General features: G+C 33.3%; 1 protein-coding gene across 1 annotated transcript; it reads right to left on the bottom strand.

Annotated features, from left to right (window-relative positions):
* Nucleotides 1-523: 523 nt before the first annotated feature.
* On the bottom strand, nt 524-25,673 carry LOC123561706 (sclerostin domain-containing protein 1-like). The gene is made up of 2 exons (XM_045354251.2): nt 25,135-25,673; nt 524-3,702 (listed from the first exon to the last, which is right to left on the bottom strand). Exons 1-2 carry the CDS (start codon nt 25,298-25,300, stop codon nt 3,065-3,067), a joined length of 804 nt encoding a protein of 267 aa, XP_045210186.2. The 5' UTR covers nt 25,301-25,673; the 3' UTR covers nt 524-3,064.
* Nucleotides 25,674-26,060: the final 387 nt, after the last annotated feature.

The raw sequence follows: 26,060 nt of genomic DNA, 5'->3' as shown, positions 1-26,060 counted from the left end.
AACAAAGGCATAATGTTTTGCTTGTTAATGGCCTACGTACAAATCCTGTTGGAATATTAAACAAAATATAAAAATGGCTAGAGATTAAAGTAAACTTTTTATATGTATGCCGTTACTGCAGAAAAAGTCCCTGCATCTGTCTATGAAGCTCATTCATGTCAATTCTACTTTATTTGTTTTAATGTTTATTTCACATTCTGTTCGGTATGGATCTGAAATATGGGGGCTTTTTACTGTCTGTAAGAATATGTTTTCAAAGTTACTGCAACATTGACACTTATTTTTGTTAAATAAGTATTTTACTGCGTATAAAGATGAGTTTTGTTTTATTTGAACTGCTTTTAACAGCCCTTGAAACTTACTTAAATTACAGTTAATGAGTATTTTGTAACTACTATTGTACAATGATATAGAACTAAAACATATATTATAGTATTTCACTACGTCTTACTTAGAATGTTGATATATTTGAAAGGAGAAATTCGATGAAACTGAACATATAAAGTGAAAACAAATTGTATCATACATATTATCAGTTTTAATTTTTCATAAATGAATATTTACAAATTAAATACAATTTACAAATAATATATGGCCCTGATAGTATCACATGAGCAAAACAAAAACAAACATAACAAAAATGATTGAAAAGAAAACAAATGCCTAACTGATACATCGAACAATATGGAATGCATCCGATGAAAAATGAAGATGTAATAAAATCTGATTTTATCATAAATGAGCCGCGCCATGAGAAAACCAACATAATGGCTTTGCGACCAGCATGGATCCAGACCAGCCTGCGCATCCGCGCAGTCTGGTCAGGATCCATGCTGTTCGCTTTCAAAGTCTATTGCAAGTAGAGAAACTGTTAGCGAACAGCATGGATCCTGACCAGACTGCGCGGATGCGCAGGCTGGTCTGGATCCATGCTGGTCGCAAACCCACTATGTTGGTTTTGTCATGGCACGGCTCAAATACTATCAGATTCGGACAACTGTTTCTACAATTCAACTTTTCATAATGTATTTTATGCCAGGTAAAAACGTTGTGTGTGCACATTTTTTGTATGATCCGTTATTTACAGTATATATAAGTTAACAAATGTTCATGATGCAACCTGTAGTCGTGACAACGATCCATTAAAAACTCTCGACCGTTTATAGATTTTCTGTGTATTTGTATCCGGTTCCGTTATATTGATTTTTTTTTCTGCTTTATTGTACTTCCGATTTCCAAATATTCAGAAGACAAAAAACCTATGAAAGGAAACAGAATTCAACATAAAATGTGCATAAATAGTATGAATTATAGGTCAAACTATTAAGATACCTATTGCAGGCCAAGAAATAGAAATACGATTGATCCAATACGTGTAACTGAGAATAAATATCAGCTGTTAGGAATCGAAAAAAACTTACTGGAGCTGTTGAGGCCGCGATTGACGTGGGCAGGTATTTATACATGTTCCTTAACCTCTAACCATTATTTAGGGTCTGATACTGAAGCATTGGGAATGGATGAAAATTCAGTGATAAAATGGAAGGATGTTAAAACTGATAAATTTTCTATCTGACATCAATGATTAACAACTTTCAAAACATGCAAAATGACAACATCAAGATTAAAATGCTTAAATGGACAAAACCGACTTCGACAATATAACTATTAACATACTACTGGCGCGATGAAATAAGTTTAACATACGACAATGATTGCATGTTTGCATGCAACCTACTCAGAAAATTATATTTCATGTAACATTTAGTGAAATGTAATAATGATTTTGAAAATAGAACAAGAAGACTTTGTAGCAGCAACCTTACATCGCTTGTAATAAGTAAATTCATATTTACTTTGAATACGCTTTTCATTTCTTCAGTTGAATTTAGCATAAGTGTTCATATTTTTAACTTGAACTTTGCATTCATTTTAAAGCACAGAAATCATGCCGCTTTAAGCAAAATCATTCCTGAACTGGATAACCTTTGGAAAAGTAAGATATTTAGCTCTTTAGCTTAACATTTTCATTCTGTATAAAGAACAAATTCTCATCCTGTATAAAGAACAAATAAATTTTGCATACCTTTCTAATGTAAAATGCACTAGCATAACTTTCTGCCAGACTAATGATAGCCGCATCGTACGTTTTACCTTCAGCGCCTCAGGTTGGTAGTTTAAATATATGTCATGAGGCCTAGCTTAAAGGTAGCATCGCCATTTGTAATACTTTATATGAAATATATACTTCACATTTTGCTACTTTAGCACCAAGATCATCGCTTTGTGTATTTAATATAATGTAATGGCAAACATATCTTAAATGCATTAGTTAAAATGACAATTTAAAGTCATGATTTAATGACATTACATCTGTTAGAAAATGGAATATTACACAATGATAGAAAACAGTGCGTTTACACTGATGAGATTGAACAAAAACTGAAGTAGATTTTAATTAAAAATACTTAAATAATCATAATAACACATTGATGACTATTTATTAATGAATGTTTACTTACAGAATGAGCTTATTTTAAAAAGGTTGAATATTTTAGATAAAGTTTGTGACCGTTTGTCAATTTTGATAACTGGAATGGTGTACTTGGTGTACCGTGGAATATCATTTTTAAATAAATGAACAAATGTTCCACAATGACCTCCATTCAAAACTGTTTACAATTGTCATTTGTCTTTTTTTACAATTTAAGTCAAGAATATACCCATCTATATAATCCTTCACATTCCATTTATTTTGCTAGTTTGTTGTCTTTTTGTAACATATGGTCCTCAAACATTCCATGGATACCACTGGCACACTTGTAGCACCCAGGATCCATCATACAATCAGGTACTATTAATTTAATAGATGTTTTTGCTTACACTTAACAATTCAATAAATTACATCTTCGCCACTACATCGTATAATCCCTATAATCCTATCGAGAATACTTAGCGGGCATCTCTTTTCTTTGGGACACATATGTCTTTGTTAGACACCTGTTTTGTAAAATTACTTTATAAACATATTTTTGCAATTTATTCCTATCATGCTTTCATACTTTTACACTGTTGGCGATTCATTTTTTAAAAGCTGTAAATTTCTGTTCTGAGAGTCTGAAACAGTTTCATTCTTATTTTGAGAGCCTTTAACAGTGTCAATGTCACCGCTATGTTGCCGTCTACTTCGCCGGCTGTCTCTGTCACCGGAATGTCTATGCTTACTCGATTGGCCTAATCTTTTTCGTTCTTGTTTCTTCGCTCTTTTACGTTCCAATCTTTTCCGTCTTCTTTCCGTTCGTTTCTGTTCCTTTCTTTGTTTGCGTTTTCGTTTAGTTTCATCTTTATCTCTTTTCCCTCTTGGAGGCGATTTTGTCTTAAGGTCAGTCACATTTGTTCCTTTTTCGTAACTTTTACACCTACACGATTTTACTACTCTAATTCTATAGGTTCTAGTTTCGCCATTTTCACACATTAATTGCACTTTCTTTAATTTAGTTACAGCTTCTACACACCTCCACTCCATGAATTTTGGGTTCGCCCAATATTTGGTAAATTCTGCCCACCATGGCATATTTTGTTCTTTGATAGGCATACACTGTCCTGCACACACAACTTCCTTCAGTGGCTTCAACGACGTACAAAATCCATCAGAGATAAATCGTTTAGCTCTAAGTTCTTTGCAGCCCAGCTGAACTTCATCTGAAAATATAATAATTCGTTGATTAGATAGTGTACACATTACTGATTCCTCTACTGTTTCTTATTTGACATTGTTGACTTGTACATTCTCGTCATTTCAAACTTCGGCTACATGAGCAACTGCAATACAAAGCACCGAATCTGAAAATGTATAGTTGTAACAATTTCTTTCTAGGATCGCCCTTTAGAAGGATTATCTTAATGACAAAAGTTTCTTCTTTATGTACTTTTCAGCTTATAAAAAGAATGTTGAACTTAATTTGTGTTTAAAATGAAGAAATTCGTGCCTATATCTGCTTGTATAGGATTCTGATTTTAAAATGCGAAATCCGTTCATATGATAATTATGGTGTGATTTTGCATTACAGAGAAAATCGTGCTGCACAATGTAAATAATAACATATCAAGCTTTAAATGAGCCGAGTGTATGGATCTGAAAAAAGTCACTAAAGTATCAATTGTTGTTTTCTGTTTTCTTTTTTCTTAAAAAGGGAAACCAATTTGATTTTTTATTTAACACAAAGCACGGTTCGTAGTTCTGAGTTTTAACTTGATCTGTGCATTAAAATAGAATTAAAAAAAGTGGAAAACCACAGGCCGCCCAACACGACATAAATGAAAATGTTGCAGGCTCGGTTTGACCGAGCCTGTTCATGGACGGTAGTGGAAATGCATGCTACCGTCCACGCCTTCTAGCCCCTCTACTACTATTTCGAACTTTGCATATATTTCATTAAATATGTCGACAATCTGATACAGATTTACAAACAGTAACCAAGATTTTTTATCATTTAAGGCCTTATATCTTTATTTACGAAATGTTTATTTATTTAACAAATAATCAAACCTTACTCATCCTCTTCCTGGTATCTTACTCATTCTTGTATAAAAGTGTAGTAACGTTGTCATTAAACTCATTAGACCATGCACGATAATTAGTGCGTTTACTTGCTACCTTTGATAGTGCTAAAATCTTAACTTAGGCTTTTAACTTGTAATAGTACTAAAAATATTACAAGGTCAAGGTCACTTTCCTTTTTTGCTGAAGATAACTTACAAAATGTGTCTGTTTACTTATGAATGACAACCTTGTGAAAATGATAAATTGATAAGCGTAGATCAATGAACTAGTGTTTTCTATACAATGCATTATCTTGCAACACACAGTGTTAATGTTACCATTGAATGAAAAAGAAATTTTACATAATTATTCATCGGTTGTAAAAGAGGGGTGTTAAATGGCTTTGTGACGTTTTGCTATATCCAGCCGTTACCGTTTTATAAATCATAATCAATATCAATCCTCTACGTTTAAACTTTATCATGTAATATGTATTATTATATCCATTCTTATAAGACAAACTGTCCTTATTGATAGTTTGTCTTATTGATTCATATACTTATAGTTGTTTGTTTATTCTTCACGATACTGACTACAGTGCTCACAGATTGTAAGATTCGATCAAGAAAATACAAATAGATAAACAAATGAATAAATAGATAAAAAATAACACAGCTTAGAATGATGTTTGAATTAAAACATTTCTCTTTTGCGATGTTGGACCTCAGCCAGTACACAATATAGGTCATATTCCTTTGATTGCTCCGAACATTATTCGCACACACTAAGTCAATGGCATGAATGGTGTAGACAGAACAGTCACGTGATAAATATTTACGACGCTGTAAAGAAGGTCTTTAGTTCCTGTCACCTATGGATAATCTCAATAATCCTGGGAACCAGAGGAGAACAGTGTACTGTTTTATTCTTCTTACAACAATTGGAAGATTGCTCTAGAATTTTTAGAACACTGTTCTGATTAGTCATAGAAATATGGCCATATTCACCAATGATTATGCCAGGGTTCAATTATTCTGCCCGGTTCAATAGTCGTTATCATAATTTTGAGAGCATTTACCTTATGTCAAATCTATATAATCGATATATATATATATACATAAGTGATGTGCCAGCGTAATAACTTTTATTTAATTTCACCGATATAAGATAGAATATTTGATTCAGCTTTTTATGTTCCTTATGAAATTTTAACATTTGTGGATTCGCTAAGACGCGCTTTCCCAGACAATAAGGTTAACGAAAGAGAAACCGGTCTCCATCTGCGCCCGCTTAAAACTGTTTATGAAATTGTATTTGGAACCGCCCAATAACCTGTGAACAGTTTACTCGATACTTTTACATTATCTAAATCATTCCTCTGAATTCACTGAAAACAGAATTAAAAATTATCTTTAGTCACTTGAATTTTTGGACCACCCCTCGTACACCGGTTACAAGAGTGTGACTCATTCCTGATAAGAGCCGCATTACGTGTTAAGTACGTGCATTTCGTTTGTAATGACTGTAGACTCTATGCGCCGACAATTACCAATACAGGTTGCCATGTTCAGTCTGGTTGTGTCGTTGCCCTCGTTTCTGTGAAGTCTTATCAAATGAACTTTTATTCTGTTAATGATACCACGTTTTCAATAGGCTAAGGCAAATTAACTACCTTTAAATGCACATGGACCATCAGAGTATAAGGACTTTGTACTGATTATAAATCTACGCCATGCTCAAAAGGAACCCTTAAGTTGACCATTTGCATGAAAGTTTAGTGTTAAGTCAGTGCTTACAACGCACGACAGTCTGATCAAATGAAATGACAGTAACGCTATTTTAGAGAAATTGAAACATGTCCCCTCCCTTGCGAATATGATCAGCTACTTGTTAGCGCAGATGAACTAGCCTACGTGTGAAACTGTTGTTTATTGTGTCGGAATGATATGTAAAGCTGTATATGTTTTGATAAATAGCTGTGGATTAAGACTGAATATTTAATGATGCAATTTCATGATGCTATTTTATCGTATTAAACATTTAATAAAGAGTCTACTGTATGCAATACCTGCTTACAATGTAGCATACACCACCCTTCCTGGCACCCAACATGACATATAAAGCTTGTTTGTTCCACAAAGGCAAAAAGATGCAAATGCACGAAGAAACATTCGAGAATATAAGCCAAAAATATTTTGAGGTAAGTCCCTATGTACGAATATTCCTGACTAACTTCAAAGAGAAATTTACCACTTGTTTTTTGTTTGTTTTGTTTTTCGTTCAAAAGTTACAAATGTCAGACTAAACTTACATTTTAAAAACATGAGGTTTGATACAAATTATCTTTCGATGGCTATAATTTTATACTAAAGGACACTTTCTTTCGAATCTTATGAAAAGGTTTATTTGTTAATTCTTTGTAAATGTATTTAATTTGCTCATTTATCCTGACATTTTTAGGTTACCATAAAATTTATTCATTGATAAATGTATATTGGGAGCATTTGATTGACGATAGCGGTTTCTCAATGAAATACCGACATGTCCTTGAATACCTTAAACAAATATTGCCGGCAATTCACTTAACACTGATAAAATTTCAACAAAACTTAAAAGTCGAATTTATAGACCCGGTAAACATTTGGTCTCTTTACTTTTTTTCCTTTATAGGCAAGCTCACTATTTACGTCCTTTCTACTGCTTTCATTTATCTGTTTTTATGAATTGAGAGCGATTGAGCAAAGCAGTATGCAACAATGGAAAAAAAGGATAGTATCTTCAAATGGTTCCCATGTTGAATATAAATTAATTACGTAACACTGATTATCGTGACAGTGTTATATTCGTTATAATGTTGTTCCTACATTTATTCCAACTTGCTAAAGTTGGCTGAACAAAGCACATAAATTCAGTGTACACTCTTGATCCAAAGAATATTGACGAAGGGATGAATGGTCATTATTTTACTTGACTGTAAAAACTTTAAAACAATCCAACTTGGACTTTCCCCTGGATGTATGATGTTTTTCAGTAAAGTGATCCTCATTTGGTGTATCCTCTGCGAATAAATTAAAGAGTACATCTATACTTTCTTCTGAAGAAAGATTTCGAAATATATTCCCCAATATGCTATTCAGCAAAGTTTAATAGCTGCACACCAAACCCCAAAAACGTTCTGCACTATGGGAACATTATTTTGGTTGAATCAAATTTATTTCTATTTCTTTATTATCACTTGATATACTTCTAACGATTGAACCGATTTTTTTTCTTGCGAAATGTTTATTATTTATTCCAAAAGATCTAGGCAAAACTGACCTACAATTTAAAGCAGCTTTTATAATGATAAAGCTCTATAATATTAAAATGTGATTGGACTGGACGGATGTACTCTACCCGAAATATACAACTGACTTATTACGTACGTCACAATAAAAATACCTCTAATACAATTTTTGCGAAATTATGACTGAATTGATGTAAGCAATTTCAATAAAGAGCCAATTAGTTAAGCCACGGCCGCTTAAACTGATTTGAGATAATATCAAAAATTGAAATTGTACAATGAAGCATTTAAACTTGCATTAACATTTACGAAAATTGATCTCTCCTGTGTAATTACATCGTTAACCTATAGAAATTTTCTATTGAAACATTACCTTCATGAAATAAAACGGACTTACGGAAAAAGACACAAACAGTAAAAATATCGTATATAATAAATGTGTAACATAACTTGAAATTATCTTTATCTTTTGCATTAGTCGTGACATCATTTCGTACATGTAAGAAATATAATGTTTCCAAAGGCTTTTACATATCAACCGTCTTAATACAGGGCAAAGTATAAGTGCGAGTAAATATGAACAAAACAAGTACAAATGGAGTGTAGAAACAAATCTATAAAAAGCAATCTAGGTAATATTATGAGCATAATACTGATCATTAAAGACCCGGGTAATTTTCATTGGTTCATGTCTTCTTGCTTCCGGGTTATAACGGTTTGAATGGGGCTTAACTGGGTCACGAAGGTACAACTTCTCTTTATTATGACTCATATTTTAGCTGAAAGGTTTGGTTTTTCTTAGTACTATTTCAAATTCATTACTGTGTGTATTGTGTGCTAGGATACCAATTTGTAATGTTTGTTGTTAAATGTTTTACACACAAAAACAACCAAATGCCAGTTTCTTTTTTATTACTTAAACTTGAGTTTGGAAAGATACTGATATATTTAGATAAGTCAAATACTATTATGCGTAGTATCTTATAAGCTTAAACATTTGGTTCCAGAAAAAAAAAAACACTTTTAAATAGGGTGATAGCAGGACTTTTTATTCCCATCAACATTTGATTCCAGCAATAATTACTTAATGACTGTGATTGCAGGACTTATTCCCGTTATAGTTTGGTTCCAGAAAGAATTACTTAATGATGGTGTTTGTAGTTACAGAGAGTGTGTATATGTTGTAAAACAGTTTATAAACATTAATTTACTGTATTCGGTATTGTTAAAAGTCTTTCTGTATCGATAAGACAATAACGAATAAATTTTGATATTCATCTGATTATGATGCTCATTTAAATTTTAAAAACGACTGCATTGTGAAAGTAATGTTAGCATGTTCGTAGTATATAAACAGGTCTACACAGGAGGATGTACATTGCCAAGATTTACATCCGTTCACTTAACAACCTTTAAATTTTACGAATCATATCAAAACGCTATAAAAAGAAAATAAAACATTTTTTAAAATTTTACGCTCCAACAATTATTACTTCAACCAGCAATGGTTGTTTAGAATTACTTTTTATGAAATCAAATGACCTGTCAATCAAATCTTTGTAAACCATTCATCCTCGTCATTTTTTTTTAAATTACTAATTAATATAAAGGCAGACAGTAGCTAACAGATCCTATGTAGACAGGAACTTGGTCTACCACATATCGCATTAATTAATCTTTTCTTGTGAGAAACCCTGAATTTTAAAAATTGAGGTATATTCGATAGTATCATTGATATTTTTGTTGTTGTTGGATCTAACGTCATACCAACACAATTATAGGCTATATGGCGACTTTCAGCTTTTTCATGGTGGAGGAAGACCCCGGGTATAAGTTCATCACTGGCGTGCACCAGGGTAGAGCCACCGACCTTCCGTAAGTCAATATCATTGACAAACATAGGTAGAGGATACGAGTTGTTCGAAATATCTTTCACCGAGTGACCACCAGATGCAATATTGTGCTCTAGCTAGTCACGGGCAAAAGTGTAAAATCTTATGTGTTTATAAGTGAAATATTCTTGATTTAACATGTAAATCAAATAAATATTCCCCTTATTACCTGTTTTGAATGGTGTTAACCAAAGTCTATAAATATATATATATATATTTTTCAACAACAAGAAAAAAATGCAACTTTTCACCCTGCAAATAATATATCGGATATTTTTCACTGTAAAAAAACGACCATCTGTGGCGTGTTTGCATCTTTACCCTTAGCTTTAAAGAAAAGCTTTCCAGAAAAGGGCATGGAAACTAAGCATTTCTGTCCTATGCTAAGTTCGAGTAATTTAATTTTGGTTGAATGGCCCTGCGTCTCTTATTTGTTGGTAAGAATAGAGAACATATCTGAAAAGTAATTATAAAGTATTTATATATTAACAATCGTATAAATCTTGACTACGATAAAAACAGTGTTTGCCATAAACTGTTCAATCTCATTCATTCATGATCGTGAATTTGACATCTGCCTAACATAAACTAGAGCATATCTATCTATAATGTATTGGTGCAGTAATGCCTTACCAAACATAACTTTATAGCAAGATTTATTTTCGTGTCGCAAACATAATATAATTTCAACCGCACTTTCAGTTAAAGCTTTTCAGTCGATTTAATGTAGATTCAATGTCTACAAATCCATTCAGAATGAAACGCTCCATTTTAAACTCAGAAAACCATGTCAAAGCCCTTGAACAATGCTCTTACTATCCCGTTGGCTACACTTGAGCAAGTCTGGTTTCAAATCTTATTTGAGGTTTTAATTTTAAATGACTGGAAACTCATAAATACGCAATACAAGTGTAATTTCTGAGATGCAGAAAAAAGTAATGATAATATTATGGAATATGAAGTAGATGATATATGTACCAAGGACATCCATATATCTATTGAGCGTTTTTTCTCTAGTATATTGCCTATGACTCACTGCCTTTTCGTCTGCGTATTTAAATGTTATAACGAAAACATCTTTAAAACATTATTTCTATGAGATTTTAGCTCGATTTTTTTGAATATTTGAAATATTAGATATATTGTACTCGTTCGAATCAAAGCTTCAGAAATTTAACATGTCCTCAGACTTCTCTGAATCTCAGAACCTACAGATCCCAAAGTATTAGGCATCGTGAAATAACTCCATAGATCAAGTTACACGAGTCTAAATTATATTTGTTTCGACATTATACCCATTTTAAACGTTTGTTGAAAAATTTGCCCGTAACTTCACTCATGATATGACTTCACAGGGCTAGTTTCAGACGTGTCGCTTAGATTTTAACAGAATTATGCACATCTTTAACATAAGCTCTCAAACAATACTTGGGCGAATACTTTCAAACTCCGCAAATGCCATTTAGTATCAATAAATGACCTCTCTGGATAGGTTTAGATTTTGTCAAAGTTACATTTCTTTTTTTACTAAAAATTATGTAAGCACGTTTCTTAGCATCAATGGGACTGTATGTGTAATGTCCCATAACTTATTCTGTCTTACAATTCGCAACATCATTCGTCTTTTTAGACTAAGAATATTCAAGGTAAAGCTCTTGCATGTAACCTAGTGGTATGTATTTTTCAAATTGCCAAGTGCATTGTCGTTAGACAGTTCTTTTCATCGTACGAACCTGTTTAAGGAATCGTGTCTTTTGCTTATTGCCATTTTTGCTGTGAAGGATACCAAAGGTCATATGGGCCGCACCATGAGAAAACCAACATAGTGCGTTTGCGACCAGCATGGATCCAGACCAGCCTGCGCATCCGCGCAGTCTGATCAGGATCCATGCTGTTCACTAACGGTTTCTCTCATTGCAATAGGCTTTGAAAGCGAACAGCATGGATCCTGACCAGACTGCGCGGATGCGCAAGCTGGTCTGGATCCATGCTGGTCGCAAACGCACTATGTTGGTTTTCTCATGGCGCGGCTCATATCAAACATATTCATGTCCTTACTTTACCCTTACCCTGCTAAACTTCTATAATGACATTGTCCATCTTTCAGTTTGGACAGTATCATTAACTGTTAAAAGGGGTGCTTACCAAAAAGATATTGAGTGAATGGCGAACAGTGCAGACCATGATCAGACTGCACGGATGTATCGGCTGATCTTTGTCTGTACTGGTCGCAAAGGCAGAATCACTTGTCGCTAGCAGGCTAAGGGTTAAGACATGTATATGAAATGTCTCTTGTATCCCATGATGCGCCTTTGTATATTTTATGAACGGAAGCTAAAATCACTATGCAATTTTTGCATTGTTCAAAGACACTTGAAAAGAAATGCTGCTTTATTTTCAAAAATATCAAAGCTTACTTTATCTTGTATGTGGTTGCATGCACCATCTAGAAGGAAGTGAAATTATGACTTGTACATTAAAAAGACGTTTATTTCCAACTACATGCTCTCACAAAGCTTTGCCAGCATTGCATGGCTTCACTTGATTAGCGTAGGAGCATCTGTATAGTAAATTGTATGTATTTGAAATTGAGCCACAGATTGAGAAATATTTTTATATGGTTTATCTTATACATCAACCATCATTACGTTATATTTTTGTTGTTGTTTTCTGCATATAAAGTTTGGCTTTAAAAACATTATTGGCGATTCAGAAATGGTTGTTATGGTACGTTAATATGTGTTCTTGAGTTTTAATATGCCTGTGCGGCTTCATGGGCAGATAAAATGTAGAACTACTCCTTATTTTATATTTGTATGCCAATATATGTCGTTCAATTAATGGGGACTGCAATTTATTATCAGCTATAAAGATATTACGGTGACACAGAGGTGACATGCACTACTCATTTTTTTAATTGCACTTTTCTATTTTTATGTCGTTCCCACGAGATACTAACTCGAGGGAACGACTTAGAATGTCGTGGTAACGAGTTATTAAGTCTTTGGGGAACGACATAAATAAAAGAGAAGCGCAATTTAAAAAAATGTATTGCACTGCAAAACAAAAAAGAGTAGTGTAATAAAAAAAGAATAGTGCAATAAAAAAGAATAGTGCTTGCTAGCTATGTCGAGGTAACGACTTAGTAACTCGTGGGAACGAGTTAGCTATGTCATGGGAATTAGTCAACCAATCAAACTTTGCGTAACATGCGTAATTTATATTTATTTGCTATAAACGATAAGTTACTTCCCTTTGTAATAAAGTCGCCATTATGGAAGATGACTAATATATCATGGTGAGAAGAGGGGTTCCCTTTGAAGTGATTCGAAGGATGATCACAGGTATAATCAATATAACAAACAATTTGATTTGCTGACTAACTCGTGAGAACGAGATAGCTATGTCGTGGTAACGAGTTAGCTATGTCATGGGAACGACTTACTATGTCGTGTCAGTTGAGACTGCTTCCTATTCCTCAAATTCCAAAAAAAGTTTAAACTTTGATGAGATGTATTTATTTTTAAAATGATGGACAACGATCTTAATAAGAACAGCTACAGTTTAATAACGTAATCTTTTTTTCAAACGGACCCCTGAAAGCAGTCTGTGTTTGGTCGTACATATATTAGATCTGTACACAGAAATAAGTTTGTTTTTTTATTAAAACATACAGATAACGAGAAAAAACAAACACATACAGAAAAGCAACATTTTCACCATGAATAAAACTACATCTATTATCCGCAACATGCCTTGTTTCAAAGGCACAGGACAGATTACTTAAAATTTTGTGCATCAGGTGAATCCCTAACACATGTAACGGTTATTTAGCCTAAGATAAGCTCTCGTACATATATACAAAGAGAAAACATCTATATCTTTTTAAAATACCCTTTCAAATTATTGTCTCAATGTTAGACAGTTCAATTTTCAGCTGGCTCCATATGTATTTGTGAAGAAAATGCTTTGTAATTGTGCAAAAAACGTGAAATATAAAATCCTGTTTAATCATAATTTGTGTTTATGTCTTTACTACTAATGCGCTATTCTCGGTTACTGTAATATATCATTTTGCACTTTTCAGCATATTAGGTATATAAATTGTACAGTACATTGTGACAGAACTTTGATTTAAAACTACTTCAGAGACACATGCAAACAGTTTTTCGAACACTATGTTTTTGGTGTTATCCGTTATTTGTATGTTACTAGTAGATATTGTGTTTTGTAGATGGCAAAAAAAAACCACAGTATTTTACTTGTCTTAACATTTCGTTACGATTTATCTACACAATTTCTGACGATTATATTGTTCAACTTGTATTTCTTCTACGTGGTCGGTGTGGCATTAAATACCAGTTTTAAAAAGGTACAGCATTTACCCGAAGCAATAATATGCAACAAATATGTGTCCCTGTGGAAACCTTGATATTTAATCTTAATCCATACGTTTGTTTGTACGGTATACGGATTTAATGTCCAGTGACTGGGGACAAAAATTACATTTTTTTTTCAAATAAATGATACCATTTAATGGTGCCATACAATATAAATTATTTCAGAAGGCTTTTTGACTAAATATATAATATAAGAACAAATGTTCTATCAGTATATTCTACTTTATACTGCTGTAACTTCGGTCAAGGTCGTACACTGGTCCTTTTTCGTACAACTGCTTTGTTTTTGGTATATAAGTTACAGTTATACTAAGACTTTGAAGCTTGAATGACAGATGAAGCTTCTTGTTTCTTCCATGTATTATTCCTGGAAAAAATTCTATGTAGCGGCCGTAAACTTTCTCTCCGTACCTGCATTCGATTTTGTTACTTTTCTTGATCCTTTGGCACCATAAAGTCCATTTAAAATTCATATAAAAGAAATTTGTTTAAGTCAGTGCTTAGGGACGTGAGGCTATTGCAAATTCCATTAACTCTCGTGATGATTGTGCCTGTTTGCGTCCTGTGCTTCGGAAAAAAATGGAACACAACGAACAGAAGTGAAGGAACACGTGGCTCGTAGCTAGCGGCCTTAACCCTTTGTTCACGGAGTAATTTTATGTACTCGTATAGAGACACAGAGTGATGACTTTGTTGTTTTATTTGTGTGTGTTTGTTTTTCAATTTTAGTTGGGTTTATTGTCACACCGACACAATTATAAGTCATGTGGCAACTTCCCAGCTTTTGATGGTGGAGTAGGTGCCCCTCTGTGCTTTATTTCATCACGAGTGGGCACCTGTGTAGAACCACTTTCCTTCCGTTAGCCAGCTAGATAACATCCTCACATAACGAATTCTATGACGACTCAAGCGAGGTTCGAACCCAATCAGGCGAGGGGCAAGAGCTTTGAAGTCAGCGACCTTAACCACTTTGTCATGGAGGCTGCCAGAGTGATAACTATACAATGTCATGTAAGTTTACATTAAAGAACAATATGAATTTTTAAAACACTAAAAGATGAATACTGTCATGATCTATTACCGTAATTACAAATAAATTGTTCTTTTTGCCCAATTTACGTGATTGATATAGCGTATATATCATAAACTATTTGCACATGGTACAGTACTTGTAAATAAGAAAATTCCCTGTTAAAGCAAATATTTGAAAACGTTGTCTTTAAAGTGTGGTAAACTCTATTGTGAAATACTTGTATTCATTAACTCTTAAGAAAAGCACTACCGTTTCAGAAACATAATTCTTTTCTGCAATTGAATACAACGTTCTGTGTCGTGGAAATTACGTGGAATTGTTTTATTGCTGATGTATGACCAATTTTAGTAGTTTTTAAAAGTAGATAATATAAAACTAAGTTGTTATGATTACTATCAAACAGGGTATCTAAGAAGACTGGTACATTTTACCCCGAAAACCGTCGATATAGCTGTATATATGGTATATATAGGTACATGTGTAAACGAAATATTTCAGTTGTCAAATGGTCACGATTACTATCTTACTTTACCCACTGTACCGTTACTTATCGACTTTAAATTACTCTCTGTTTCGTTCATTCACAAACTGAATGGACACAATAGCTAGTCTGACATATCTGTTTGCCGCCAAAACGATATAAAACAATGAATACTAGGCATTAAGGCGCCATGCTTTGTCGAAAAGTTTGCTCCAAAACATTTTCCCTAAATGTCAGTTTTGAATGTTGAAATTGCATCAAGTACATTAGTTTCAAAACCAGTGGCTTGTATAGATTATAAAAAATGGTAAAATATCATGAAGTATTTTCCTGTGTAAAGAGCAATTCGACAATTTAAAAACTGAAGTGAAAAAAAAACGATGTTATTTCTGTTGTGAACATATAGGTCTGTATTTTAGTTGTTACTTGTGTCAGTTTTTTTGTTATAAAAATGATTGCAAAATTATTATATCTGTAAGATATGTCTTTTTTTGTAACGATACAGTTTCACTGATTTTTGCATTCAGTATTAATAACACCATTTTGCACTTAAGGCTTGTGCAAAACAAAAATAGAATCTGTGAAACTACACCATTATGTTATCTTTAAATGACCTTTTATCAAGCATGTTTCGTATTAGTATTAGTACTTTATGATCGTTTTCTGTTTAGTTTCCATAGAACACGAAAGTAAATCATTTGACGATTTCCAAACAAGTAAATTAGTAAGTATTTGTTCAAGATCACCTGTAAACGGTATCTATATACCTTAATTTTCTTTTTCAATAATTTTGATTAAGTTGTCCTCCTCAGCTGAAGGCTGTCGTTAACGATAAAATCTCAGAAAATGAATCTTTTATGCGGGTTTTCTCATTAATATTCATTTGATTCATCTTCATTTTTACTCCAATTTGTATCGAAATGAGTGATTGTGGAGCATAAAATTTCGTCGAGGACCCCTTGTTGGGTCTAACGAAGCACGTTCTAAAGGTACGAGTGTTACCGACTTACGATGGTAAAAGCAGGTCACCAGAATGCTATGGTGGCTTTCAATGAATTTGTGACTCCACAAACCTACAAATGTCTCTCAATACTTTTTGTCATTGCTGCATGTCACGTTTGCCATCATTTTACTTTCTTTTTACAGCCTATGAAGCCTAGTGGTAGGACCTCCGCTTCTAGTGCTGGGTCGTGGGTTCAACCCCTGGCCTCGTGATTGTACCAGTACATGTTTACATGAGCGCTCAGCTCTGGCCTCTTCTCGCGTACTATTGTGGCGACTGATTCCATCAGGAATGAGTTGTTTCAAAATCTGCCTAAAATGAATTAGTATAAACAAAAGGTGTGCCTTCGTTTTGTACGTAATTAAAGTCCTTGTTAACGATTGCTTTACTGGAAAAGTCTCAAGATCGGTAAAATGAGAAACCAACTATTTTTATTTTGTACAGGTGTTGTGCCTCTGAACATGATGTTTTTGCTCAAGTTGATTTAAAGGTGTATTTAGATCATGGGCAGTCTATTGGTGACATGTGTTGGTTATTTTTGAGTATTGTTGTTGGAGATGAAAGGTCAATAAAGAAAAAAGAGTTTCTGAAAAAGCTTATTAGCTTTCTACTCGATCCCTAGTTTTTGTAAATATGTATTGTAATTATATGCTATTTGATTAATAAATATTGTTTAAACCAAAGAAAAAATACCGTATTCATAACTGAGCAAAAAAACGAAGCTGATGCAATCTCTCGCAAATATCCTTTCTGACATCATCTAACGTATCTGGATACCGGTCTCCCGGCTTATTTCAGCATAGACAGAAGATCCTGCCTTATTTACTATGAATAAGTTCGAACCTAAAGTAGGAATCTTGGCTCCACTCCGTGCTATAGCCCTCGTACACTGACTGGAGGCAGAATCATGACGTCAGCAGTATTTATTACCAGTAAATCTGTAACTGCTATAAGTGACATAAAGAGTAAGTAGTACGTAATGGCGTTTGTAACTGCTTAGAGATCTGTACAGCCATTTAAGGCATGCGATTATATTAGCATGATCTGGTACAGCATTTGGGTCAGTGATGTGCAAATACGTAGATTTGTTTTGAACAGGGACTGAATCAAGACCATATGTTTGGCGATAAAGATTTATAATGAAACCAATTCATTTATGTTTTTGTTCATGTCAGCGATGTATTTTTTACATGGCCTTGTATAAGATGAATACCTGCCTCACATTAATAAACATTACATTGCGCGTCAAAATAATGAAAATTTAGATGTCACTGTTGAGTTTAATATCTACAATCAATTCAGAGTAACAAAAAATCGTAATTTTGGTCAAGGTGATCTTAAAAATGAAAGGAGGCTATTTGAATAAAACTGAAAACATTTCCTAAACTTCTCTCTTTAAGTCAAATTCTCCAAAAGCATTGTTTTCAAGTAATTTCGTAGAAGTTTACCCTCATGACCCGTGACTTATGCTCCTTAATATGTTGTAGAGCCTAAAATAACTTTTGTGTTAACGCTTAAAAATACTGTAATCGCAGAGTCACCAACATCCTTTAGTATTAATCTAAAGACGTGTGATCTAACGTATAACATTTTTTTTACGATGTGGTTAACTATTTTGGAAGTTTAACCCTTACCCTGCTAAATTTCTGTAATGAACTTGTCCATCTTTCAATTTGGACAGTACCATTATCTGTTAAAAAGGGGTGCTTACCAAAAAGGTACTGACTGAATAGCGAACAGTGCAGATCATGATCAGACTGCAAGGATGTGCAGGCTGATCATGATCTACACTGGTCGCAAAGGCAAAATCAATCGTGTTCAGCATGATAAGGGTTAATTAATTTGAGCTGAGTTTTTGTCTACCTGAAACTGACGTTTCAGCGCTTTTGTTTTTCTGCTTTTCTTCGAGTAATTCATTGCAGCACTGATCTATTTCAGTTCAGTTATAACTGTATATTGAAAGCATACGATATGAACTGTTTTATGCTCGGCGCAGCCATTAACCCATAACTTGTAATTAGATATAACTTAATCTCATATTCAACAAATCTGTTCATTTTTATAATGTTTGCATAATTATTGCGTCCGATTAATCACAATTTGAAACTTGAAGCAGCTAACTTTAATTCAGCAAAGCAATTACACAATACTTTAATTCAACAAAGTAATTATACAAAAAAGCAAGTAACTATTACTTTTCCTTTTTTTTTTGCTTATTAACGAAATTCTTCATTTAAATATTTTATGCTACATTTGAAATTCTCCACTTGTGTTTTATATGATAAATGCGTTCTAATTATAACTCGTATGTATAAAAAAATAAGCGTTGTATAAGCGAATTGTTCCTGAATAGAAGGCTTAAAAGTGAATTTAATGTGAAATCACTTAATAAAAGTAATACGAGCGTTTAGGTAAAACTAGTTTCATCGAAAGAAAATGCATCGATAATGGCGGTAAATTTAATTTCTTTAGATGCCGTTTTACTGAAAGGTTTATGTACAGTGTAGAACCTAAAATCATCGCTGTTGCAGGTAAAACTGTAAAATGCTTTGCAGAAAAAGCCAGAAATACAAAATATGCTTTCTGTCCTTGAATCACTGTACATATATAATCTAAAAATTCCCCGTGGTTTAAAATCGTATTAAATACATAATAATGATATTATGAAAAAATGAAAAGTTAAAAGGATAAGCAACAATCTGGATTAACCTTGATTTATTAATACGTTTCCATTCATGAAATCCAAAACAAATAAACCCATGAATGAAATTAAACGTTATTTTTATAGGTGGATAGGTCATTCTATTTGACTGCTTTAAAACACCCAAAATGAATGCTCTGACCTGAGGCTTGATTCAACTGATAGAAAGTCTAACATATATCTGCAAGATTCTGGTTAAGAGAGAGAGAGAAAAAAACCTGTTTTCTGGAAGTGCAATTCAGTTGATTATATAATAACAAAAGGAGAATTACATACTGACCAATGCGAACAGTTTCGTCAATTAAATTGCGCGTATTAATTATTCTATGTTTAATGGATTTAAATCCTATACCATAGCATGTGGGAGTCTATGGTTCACAAAGAAGAATCTTTTTTTGCTTTCAAATTAGATTCGATAACTTCTTATTCGCTCAGAACGGGTACTGACAGCCAGACAAATTGTATGATAATTTATGAATCAAGCTTGAAACTGTGAAGAAAATGCACTAAAATTAAATAAATCATTTCAACATAAAAGCCATACGCATGTAGAATACCGTACAGTATATTGAGAGAGCTTGTTGTATTCAATCGTCCATTCATAATGATTTAATATTAGACACACTGTTTGTTGGGATCAAAGCATACCTTCGGTTGATTATTATGAACATTCAGGTGTCAGTGAATCAACTGATACAGGCGAATTCATTCATAAGTTAGTTTGTGGGAAAAATATGGTGATCGAAAGAAACAAGGTGCTTGTCAAGTTTTCATTTGATCGTGATCAGTCAAGGCGGCAATTGACCATCAATACATTTTGTGGTATTTATGTTCACGCTATCTTGATAAATCTTTTTGTATGTATAACCAAGGTGCGTCACTTTGAAGATTAATGTAAAACTATTTTCAACCTTGAACCTCAACCTGCAAGAAGTTTAAAAGTGTTACATAGATAAAAACAACAGCACTAAGCCTGTGATTAAGGTATTCGACCTGGTTTGGTTGCCTAGCTACAAGATCCACGATCGAATCCTGTAAGAAGCGGAACTTCAACAATAACCAAGATGTAACATAATTATCTAGACATTGTGTAAGAAACTGACAGTTTGTACAATTGCAGAATATAGTGGTAATCAATCAGAGGTCCAATCGAAATGTAAAGAAAATATGTATCAGTGAAAATACAGAATCTTCCTTAACAGAATGTGAGAAAAGTTTGAATATGAACATCTAAAAATCGACAGAAGGCCTTTTGCAAATTCATGATACATTTTACTGTTTGTTGAGGTTGTTCAGACCTATACTAGAACCGGAGAACATGCAACCTTTAATTTCTCTTCCGATATTTTTCAATCTGTAAACTTTGCACTTGGATTAAGTAACAAAATTTTATACAGCTCACTTATATCCCACTCTCTTCATTGGTAGCCTTACAATGTGCTATCTTATTACCTATAAGAAGTTCTTTAACTTTTAACTGTTGACATAGTCCGAAGGGTAGTTTGGAGCTCCCCTGCACAGATATCCTTATGCATTTTGACATTTTACCTACGTACTACTTATATAGACCAAATCATTGTATTGATTTAATGGAAGGTATAGCCACAGCGTCGCAAGTTGATTAAAATGATCGCTACATTCTATTAGAAAAGGGGTGAATAAACCGAGCTATTATCGTTGAGCAAACTGATTTTGTCAATATCTATAAAGACATTTTTACTTTTAAACATAATAGATGTCAGTCATATATTGCTGAGCCAAGTAAGAGGTAATTCTTTGACATACAGAATTAAATATTATTGAAATTCCTGTAAAGTAAATGATAACATAGGAGGGAAACAACGGTGGTAGAATGACATCTTTCAGCGAAATGAATACTCTCAATTGATTTTTTTGAAGAATGACATGCCCTCCTGCAAACAGTGTAAAAATGCGAACGAAAAGTACTACATTGATGACAAAGATAAAATGTTAAGTCATGATTTTTTTTCTTCTGCCACAAAAATAATTGCTTCTTTTTCAACTGGTCACTTTTGAGTAATTACAATTATTTACTAAGTGGTACCGCTTAAGGCTGCAGAATTTGTCGTCTTCATGTTTTACGTACAGAACTTGCCACCAAGTACTGTCTTACACAATGAAGATTGTAGCCCAGTATCAATCAATGATAATTACTGTACATACTGCACCACAGTTGCGACTCAATGCAAATAATCTTTTATATTCTATTTTAAATACAGGCAAAGCAATGTTGTCTAAATGCCAGAATGGCATCGCAATGTAAGGGTCCAGCGACAACATGTTTCAATACATGTACAATCTATACTACCAGTTTCGCTTTCGTGCGCTTCCAATAATGGTTCATTTATAAGAACGGTCATTTTTCGGTGCGAAGATGGCAATATCACAGAAGAGCCAGCTTTAGAGATCTTTCGTATTTTTGTAACTCTTATTATAGTCAACAGAAATACCGAACACTTTGTACCAGACAAGTGCCGTCTGAATATTTCACTGTAACCGACTGTGTGACATTGTACCTTCAATGATTTATCATTTTAAAACAAAATCAATGAAAGTGATTTTATTTCGAACGTTCTTTTCTAAGTGATGTAACAAATTATTTTTGTGTATTATTTTACCATGATGGAATTTTTCTCTTTGAAGTAAACCGCACTAAAATGCAGTTTTATAGCATTCGGGATCACTACAGCGTCATGGAATTCTGTTGAAGGTCAACAATATTGTATTGAAATGACATTTGAATGACATATTTAATGTCGTCTCTTGATCAACTGATGTCAAACAGCGATCATTTCACATGCCTAACTATATTGCAGTCCGACCAAGGTAACACAGTTCCGTTAGAATGCATGCCGCAATATCGAACACAATACCTTCAGTACAACACAGAAGAGAGTACGGTACGGTATAGGAAATACAGGAAAATCAAATTGCCGATGCAGAAGCAGACACGACGTGATACTGAAGGAGACGTATCACAGTTGCAAAAAAAAAAACAAGTCCAAGAAGGCATATTTTAAGTATTTAGAAGAAACTGTAGAATGCACGTGTCGCAGTATACGAAAAAACATGAGGTGGCTCTATTAAAATTGTTACTCGATATTCTTAGGTTATCTACCAGTTATTCCTATTGAAAAAGCAATTTATCGGAATGCTACTTTTCTATGTTTTCAATTTGTTAAATATTCAATCAAGAAGATACTATATTTCATTTTAGACGGCTTATCGGTTTCTTGATCTCAGTTTATATGTTGTAAATGACGAAATATGGACCTATTTCAAAACTTTGAAAGTGATATCATGTATCAGTAATAACCGCTCGCTGTTGTACAATCCATATATTTCATATGATAAAATTTTTGTATGCATTGTTACAGAGATGTGATGGGCTATGTGTCTATATTATTGTACTAATATGCATTTCCCTGTAACAGTATATTGCAATTTTATTTTGTCATTTTCTCGGGCATGCTGAATCTTCCTTGTAGTTTACAGTATAGTATACAAGAATGTTGCGGATGACGGACTTGGTTTGAGGATAAATTTTAAAACATTTGTTCACATATTCGTTTTGATAAACAACAAAAACCAATATTCCCTATGCATTTTATTGTTGATTTACCTGTGAAATGCATGTGTGTGCACGTTTTAAAATCGTATTAACGCTGATAAATTGTCCACGAAGACAATAAAATGTCAAATATTTTCAATAAAGTAGCCAAAATGGCAAGAGAGGTGAACGCACGATGTTTCTTTTATGGCACCCCAAGTATTGTGTCAATTTTTCATATACTAAATGTGATAGGTGTTTGACATGTTTATGGCTTGAAATCTGAACAATTACAGTTCTTTTACAGTTTATGTTGGCCAGATAATGCGATGCTTTATGGCACAAAGAAATATATTCACCACATAAAACTTAAAGTATTGATGTAGTAGTGTAAGTAAATGCTGAATTTGTTTATAAAGTTGGTGAAATTGACCCCAGTCACGCATAATCAGGCATTGAACCCAAAAGATATCATATGGCTTATTATAAGATCTAGAGGAAATGCTGGACAGGAATGAAAGCAACGCGCCCCTTGTTTGACATTTGTTGCTCTAAATAAAATGCTTTCTTGCATTTTAAATAAGAACAAAACTATCTAATGCTTACCCCTAATATAATACCGTTTTACACAGCTTTACAACACTCCTAACCTAAATTTATTACGATCTAACTGATAAGAAAGCCATTTAGTAAATGTACATTATAACTTTAGTGACAGTGCGTGAAACGAGTAGCGTTGTATTCGGCATCCTGCAACCATCAGGTAGGGAAGGGGGAAAATGCCGTTCGATAAAATTTAATATTTTGTTATTCCTTTCACACAACCTTACACACATGTGCATATATTTAAGCAGTTGTTTTTAAATTTTTATGTCACAACTTCTCATGTTTACTCGTTTAAATGGAAAAAGAAAGTCCGTCCGTGAACTTTCAAGATTTGTATGCTTAAAAACAGTGTTAAGATCCCACAAATACGTCATTTTCTGTACGATAATCAAATATAAAACGTGTGCATATGAATCACTTTTGAAAAAAAATACAACTGTCAATTGAATAGTTTTCGTTTGCAAAGAAAATCATTCTATAATCACATTAAAAGGTTTCTGTGCATACTACAAAGCTATGTTATTAAACAGGTTATCGCTGGCGCATTATTTCAATTCAACGAATATGTTGACGTTACCCTTTTTAATGTTACATAAAATACTCCGAAAACAGACATTTAAGAATTTATGATTCAGTGAGATAATGTGTTTGTATACACATTGAATCATCCATCAGAAAAAAAAATACAGCAATATGTTAAATTTTGATTAAATCTTTGTTCAATGTTTTCTACGAGCTCACGTGATTATAAATTATTTTCACGGTGTGTTATCGTCAGTTTTATAGTAATTTTCTTTTTTTTTTTACAATCCTCTGGCGGGTGGCATGACGCTCGGTAATTGTTCGATCAAACGTGAATTGTATATCCATGTCTACATATAGCAGGCAATATTGTCGATTTTCCTAAATACTTCATTTGATGGGATCAGTTGATTATGGCTCTGAATAAATACTCCCTTAAAAGGATCTTCTTAAATTCATTATTAAACATGACTGGTACGGGTAGTTTAATTTTATTTACCAATTTCCGATCATATGTTGTAATATATGGGTGCGATTGAATTAACAGGTTTTGAAATTGAATAGGGAGAAACCAATATCAAATAGTGTGTGATTTTAAAGGGGAATGAATATAAATCTTATGAAGAAAACGATAAACTATTGGCACACATGTACGTGTTAATAGAAAATACTCCAAGTGCGAAATCTGTCGAATTGCAATTTTAGGGGATGTATATTATTTTGACAAATATATCATTGAATTACTAATAAGGGGATGAACACGTGGCGTTAGTGTTCACCGCGCTGTTGACAGGTTGTGTTTTTATCAAACTTTGTCGTTTATGAATTTATGAAATTGGTTCTGATTTTTATGTTTTGTGAGGTAAATAATGTAAGGTTGTATTCGTGCTTCATCGCGTTATGTGGCGTTTTAAAACATTAAGATAAATATGTTCGACATTAAATTACAAGTTTCTTACCGTAACGAGTGATGCAATGCAGGCCTTAATTTCAATAGTACGTTCATTAAAAAGATATATGACTTTAATGATTATATTTATTTACTTTTCTCAATTTTTTGTTGTTTTTCAAACTGTGCATTATTTTTTAATCTCACCTGGCCAGTTTGTTGAGAACGTTTTTGAAGTTTCCTCCTTTGCCGTACTTTGCACGTGCTTACTAAGCTGCATGCCTGACGAAACTTTTGGGAACGTCGCAACCGCAGTAAGAGAACTCTGCACGTGCATTGTAACAAATAGTAATAACGTCCAGCATTGATACATATTGTTTATACATTAACTGTTTAAATCTAATTGCAAATTATACATCACATATCTGTTCATAGCTTAATATGAAATTCCAAAATTATTGATAAAAATATAATCCGACAGGTGGTTTATCCAAACCCTTTCTGAATAATCATTTCTGAGCTTTCACATTTTATATTCAGAATTTTTTCAATTAGATCCACACGGTAAACAAAAGACACAATCGACTATCTGTACAATTTTGCATAATTTCCAATCACTAGATTCTCATTGCAAAACTCGACATGTTCAGCATAAAACGTATGTTTATATTTGTCTGATATACTCTGGCAGGGACGTCGCAATAACGAATCCTATACCATATCGTTGTAAGCTGAATTGAGCGGGCTATTCACTGCGTATAGAGAAGGCGGGCTTAGTAGCCAATGAAGCTATCAATCATTACAGTTTGAGTAGCGAACTTTAACTATCAGTACTTCATGCGTGTAGTTTTTTATCTTTAAACCGCGACCTGGCCTTTTCTCAATGGGCGTAACTTTATCCATTCATTCACTAAAACTTGGAGTATTTCTCGATTTGTACAAAAAGATTTAATTCATAAAACGTTAAAACAGTAAAGTAATTTATTTGCGATTTAGAAAATCAGTGACCTAAACACACCGATTTGAATGGATATGAAATAACAATCATGACCTTGGCGACGTGATAAAGGTAAAAGAAATCACAAACGTTTCTTTTTTCTGAAGTTCTCAAAGGGGTTTTCTTTCTTTTATTA

This window comes from Mercenaria mercenaria, chromosome 10 (assembly GCF_021730395.1).
Source record: "Mercenaria mercenaria strain notata chromosome 10, MADL_Memer_1, whole genome shotgun sequence".
Lineage (NCBI taxonomy): Eukaryota > Metazoa > Mollusca > Bivalvia > Venerida > Veneridae > Mercenaria > Mercenaria mercenaria.
Note: the sequence above shows the minus strand (reverse complement) of the source record. Positions and strands in the feature narration are given on the sequence as shown.